The sequence below is a fragment of the Montipora capricornis genome, chromosome 10 (assembly GCF_036669925.1).
Source record: "Montipora capricornis isolate CH-2021 chromosome 10, ASM3666992v2, whole genome shotgun sequence".
Taxonomy (NCBI): Eukaryota; Metazoa; Cnidaria; class Anthozoa; order Scleractinia; family Acroporidae; genus Montipora; species Montipora capricornis.
The window spans coordinates 64,981,147-64,986,146 of NC_090892.1; the positions used below are offsets into that span (position 1 = coordinate 64,981,147).

Genomic DNA, 5,000 nt, shown 5'->3' on the forward strand with positions numbered 1-5,000 from the left:
TGTACTGATTCAACAGGCGTCGGGGTTTCATTAACAATGCTGTTGGGATTGGCGATTTTACTAGGCTTTTCCACCACATTTTCCCACGGCAACCTTCTACCAATCTCTGTTAACCCAGAGAGACAAAGATTGGTTGACAGCTTAGGACGGGAAGTTTACTTCCATGGGACAAACGTTGTGGTGAAACAGTTTCCCTGGCACCCGGAAACTGAGGGATTTTCGGATGGAACTTTCTCAGAACAAGACATGAAACTTTTGAAATCGCTCGGCCTTAATGTTGTCCGGCTTGGATTTATGTGGCCTGGATTAGAGCCGACAAGAGGAAACTACAACGAAACTTACATGCAAGTTATGCAGAAAATTGTCTCCCTTTCCGAGAAATACGGGATTTACATCCTTCTAGATATGCATCAAGATGCCTTCTCCAGGGTGCTGTGTGTGGAAGGTTTACCAGCCTGGGCAGTCAATACCGGAAGCGCTAAAGGCTTTCCTGAACCGCTTCACGCGCCTTTTGTCCCTGACCCTAAAACAGGGTTACCAACGGATGAGGACTGTGCCAAATTCCCTTGGTCGTCTTACTATCTCACTGAAGCAACTAGTGCAGCTTTTCAAAACCTATACAACTATACCATGGCTTGTTACATAGTTGGGCCGACTTCTGGGCAAAGACAGCTTCGGGCTTCAAAGATTTCCCGAATGTTATTGGCTATGAACTGATCAATGAACCCTGGGCTGGGGACGTTTACTCAGATCCATTACTACTCGTGCCTGGAGTCGCTGACAGTAGGAATCTAGCACCCGTTTACGAAGTCTTGAGCGAAGCGATCAGACAGCACGATGAACACCATTGTATCTTCTTCGAAGGTGTAACATGGGACGATTTCGGCGTTGGGTTTAGCAATGTTCCTGGTGGGGACCTTTATCGCAACAGAAGCGTTTTGAGCTACCACTACCACAGCCCGCCATCATTGGGAATAATCGCAAGTTTCGAGGCAAGGAAGAGGGACTTGCTCAGATTAAAAAGTGGAGGGATGCTGACAGAGTTTTATACCAGCGCCGGGAAGATTGAAGACATGTTTGAAACGATGATAGTTGCTGACATATACCAGCAGTCATGGATTGGATGGGACTACAAGGCTTATCATCCTCCCCACCACTCCCCTAAAAGTAAGAGGTGTTGTCCCCTATGGAATGGCACCGGGTTGAACCAGATTTATGTTCAAAATACCACACGAACCTATCCAAAGGCAGTTGCAGGAAATACCATAAAATTTAACTTTGATTTGTCAACTAAAGAGTTCTCATTACTTTATGAAGTTTCCCTAACTTGTAATTCAACGGAATCCATTGTGTATCTCAACCGAGAAGTGCATTACCCATCAGGATACAGCGTGACTGTCACGCCATCTACTGTCACTTGGTCATCGCCGGAGAGCAATGTACTTGTCTTCAATCATCCACGTTCAAGTACGCCAGGAACACGTGTAATGATAGTAGAAAACAAAAAATGAGTCAACGAGCAATGTCAACCTTATCTCTTGTGTAGTATAGCAGTGGCTAGTATTTGTTACGTTACCAGCTTCTGTTTTTAAGCCAAAATCATTGTTTCTAGAGTTGAATTTCTTGTTTTTCGTTTGGGAAACAAGCCAACTACACTGTAAAGCATGGGTGATTCTACATATTTGCGCTTGATTCCTTGATGATACTTTGCAGAGCTAATGTGTTTTCAATTTCTTGCAACAGTTTTATCTATAGGGGAGATCCTGTAGCTGTGATTGGAGAACGAAACAATAGATAATGCAACAGAAACAATGCACCTGATAACAAAAGAGGCTACAGTTCATAGGGACCAATGAAAATATGGCAGTCTGGAATCAACAGGATTTCTTGGCCTTGCCTTTAGTGGTTCTTACTAATAGCTCTACAGCTTAATACGCACTTCCCGGCCACGGGATCTACTGAATAGTTACTTGAAATTAACTCAAATTAGGACTTCTCTTTTGCGTCCCACTGAAAAAATGTGTTTGAAGCCTGTTTCGGATCCAGATGGGCGTTTCGAAATGCATTTGCCCTCTGAGTTTACAGGAGATACGAATGTTACCAACCATGAAAATTGGCAATGAAAGTTCAGTTTGACCGCGCGGAGCACCATGGTTAAGAAAATATAGTATAAACCCATCTGAAAAATTCAGGACTTCAACGGGGTTTGAACCCGTGACCTCGCGATACCGGTGCGACGCTCTAAGCAACTGAGCTATGAAGCCACTGACGTTGGGAGCTGGTCATTTGTGGGTTCCAATGTTCCCGTGAGGAATGAATCACCCATGAAATGATATATGAAATGGATCATATATGAACTGCGGATATGAAATCAATTGAAGCTATGACCCTCGCAGTTATGAACGCAATATTTGCAATTGCGTAAAGAAGCCCTGAAAAATTTAGGACTTCAACGGGGTTTGAACCCGTGACCTCGCGATACCGGTGCGACGCTCTAACCAACTGAGCTATGAAGCCACTGACGTCCGGGTTGGGAGCTGGTCATTTGTCACAAATGCGTTCATAACTGCGAGGATCACAGCTTCACTTAAAATGTGGTCAGTATCACATGACCATATCGCGGGCTCAAATTTAGAGCTCATCTAGGTCAGCTTTATTTAAGTTGACCGCTGACCACGTACTGGGTTACGATTGGATCGCAGGCTAAAGCACGGTTAACTTATTGTAAAGCCCCGGCTACACGTTCAAACATTATTATAAAACATTTGTTGGATCAACAATGTTAGAACGTGTAGCATGCATGTTTGATGACGTTTGTTCGACATTTTTTGTTTGAAGAATCTTTTGATTTCGATAAAACATTTTCTCCAACATACAACAAATATTGAATCGTGTAGCCGCCATTCAACAACGTTGTGTTGCAAAGACCACCCTGCTAGCAGAGCCTTTCCTTTGCTTCCTCGATTTTGGCGTTCTCGAGAAAGACTGCATGAATAGAGTAAGGTCTTTATTGAGTATGCGCTGCATGTTGCCAGGATACAGTCTCGAACCTAAGCCTAATTTGCCAGATCTCGCCGCTATCTTGGTTTTTCACGGTACAGCGGGCTTAATTATAACCATCGGTTTTCTCACTAAACAGATGCTCGCACTGGAAAAACCAGTTTGATGAGAGGAAACAAGATTGACTAGTCCAGAAGTTCGGGCTGCGGTGGCTTCACAACGTGACGAGTTTCCAACATCCAACATTGTTAGAAGCGTTCTTATAACAATGTTGGAACGTGTGCTTCTAACAATGTTACAACGTGTAGCCGGGGCTTAACAATAAATAACCCGGGAGCTCCGCTTTTAGGCTTGGCAAAATCTATATATTAAGTCCTATTTTATTTCATTTTGCTCATAGATTCTCATTGTTAAATTGGTTTTGTCTAATTAAGATTTTAATCTTTGTGTGGCTTTTCTTGTTTCGCTTCTTCCTCAAAGGACACTCCGAACTCATTGACTCTTTTCATGTCCACAGGGTACAACCTAAGATGTAAAATAAAGTACGTAAGATCGAGGGTCAAAAATTTAATCATCAAAAAAACGTCGAAAATACCAATCGAGTTAGCTACTGAAATTATCTGACTGGACTTAGCTCTTCAACTTTCTTCTGTAAAAAAAATTGTTTTCATCATATTCAAAGCCCTAGTGAAACGTCGGTTTTGCACTTCCAAAAACTATCATCGATTATTAAAACTAGATTATTAGTTAGCCATCGTGGTCTACGAGCTAGCTATTATACCATGCTCTACAAATATCAGTAACTGTACGCATCAGATTTTTGCGTTTAGCAAAGTTAATTAGCAAGGATCTATCCATAATTTGTGCGCGTTTTCAGAAAAACAATTGTTCCACTCTCCCTTGTTGGTTATGAGATGATTATCGCCGCCAACTCGGCGCGCTATCTATCATCTGATAACCAAAGCACGCTCGTGGAATAAGCGGGAGATCAAACGAGAAAATTATAATTGAATGATGATAGTAGATGAAAAAAAACGGTCGGTGGTTAAAAGATTTTAAAAGCTGTCCGACTCAGACTTGGGGTTCAAACTGCTCTTTGATCTCACTTTTGAAAAGGAAGCTACAGAGACGAATTTGGAATTAATACGATACTTACCACCTCTGATACAAATACATAACGAACACAACATCATCCCGAAAACAGGCCAGGCGATGAGCAGTCGGCATTACGATGATGAAGGCAAACACATCGTCAATAAACGTGTTGAATGCCTGGAAAAACATAGGAGATAGAAAGGTTTTCACCTGGTTGGTTTTGGGACGTTACGCCAAAGCGATTAGGGAGTCAAAGCAAAGACAACGTCAACGAAAACGTCACTCCAGGCATACAAACAAGCGCCATCGCAAGTATTTTGCGATTATTCCGCCTTCCAAGGTGATCTGGTGACGTAATTCGGAGGACTGGGGAGAAAAGTCTTAACGCCGTATCCCACAACCGCGCGCGGTCTTAAATGTTATTTTCGAATTCAACATGGCAGAGGCGAGGTTAGATCTTGTCGGTTCTACTTCAATGTTAATTCAGTAACAAAAAATGTGGGAGACACGGGATTATCTGTCGAGTTTTTGCGATGGAAATACTGCAGGAAATTTGGAAACAACACGTAAGGCCGCGCGCGATTGTGGGATACGGCGTTAAATGTTTTTCTTCCCAGTACTCCAAATTACGTCACCAGATCACCTGGTGTTCACGTTGTACACGCTGCTGGGCCACGCTGGCTGGGAGCGAACGGCTTTAAAGTAAAAATAGAAAATGAATGGCTTTTAGGGGCGTAGCGTCCTTTACACAAAAGATTTTCTGTTTTAAGTAAAAGCCCTCCGAGGCCCATACAGTGTCAGCCTCATCACCAGTCCCCAGTTCCTGGTTATTTTTGAAAGAAAGGTTATGATGATGATGCATGACAGAGTTTGCGACCTCTTTCCCTTTGTTTGTAAACCCCCTG

General features: G+C 42.9%; 2 protein-coding genes across 2 annotated transcripts in view; one reads left to right on the top strand and one right to left on the bottom strand.

Annotated features, from left to right (window-relative positions):
• Window positions 1–36: 36 nt before the first annotated feature.
• On the top strand, window positions 37–1,645 carry LOC138021197 (endoglycoceramidase-like). Its single transcript, XM_068868058.1, is given in 2 exon segments — window positions 37–628; window positions 631–1,645. Coding segments are annotated over 2 exon segments (1,473 nt in total). The 3' UTR covers window positions 1,512–1,645.
• Window positions 1,646–3,365: 1,720 nt separating this feature from the next.
• LOC138020120 (lipid scramblase CLPTM1L-like) overlaps window positions 3,366–5,000 on the bottom strand; it is a 40,757-nt gene continuing 39,122 nt past the window's right edge. Inside the window, exons 16-17 of the mRNA XM_068867121.1 lie at window positions 4,157–4,272; window positions 3,366–3,525 (exon numbers count right to left, since the gene is read on the bottom strand). Of these exons, the coding sequence (XP_068723222.1) occupies window positions 3,438–3,525; window positions 4,157–4,272 (204 nt within the window). The 3' untranslated portion in view covers window positions 3,366–3,437. The remainder of the gene's footprint in view (window positions 3,526–4,156; window positions 4,273–5,000) is intronic.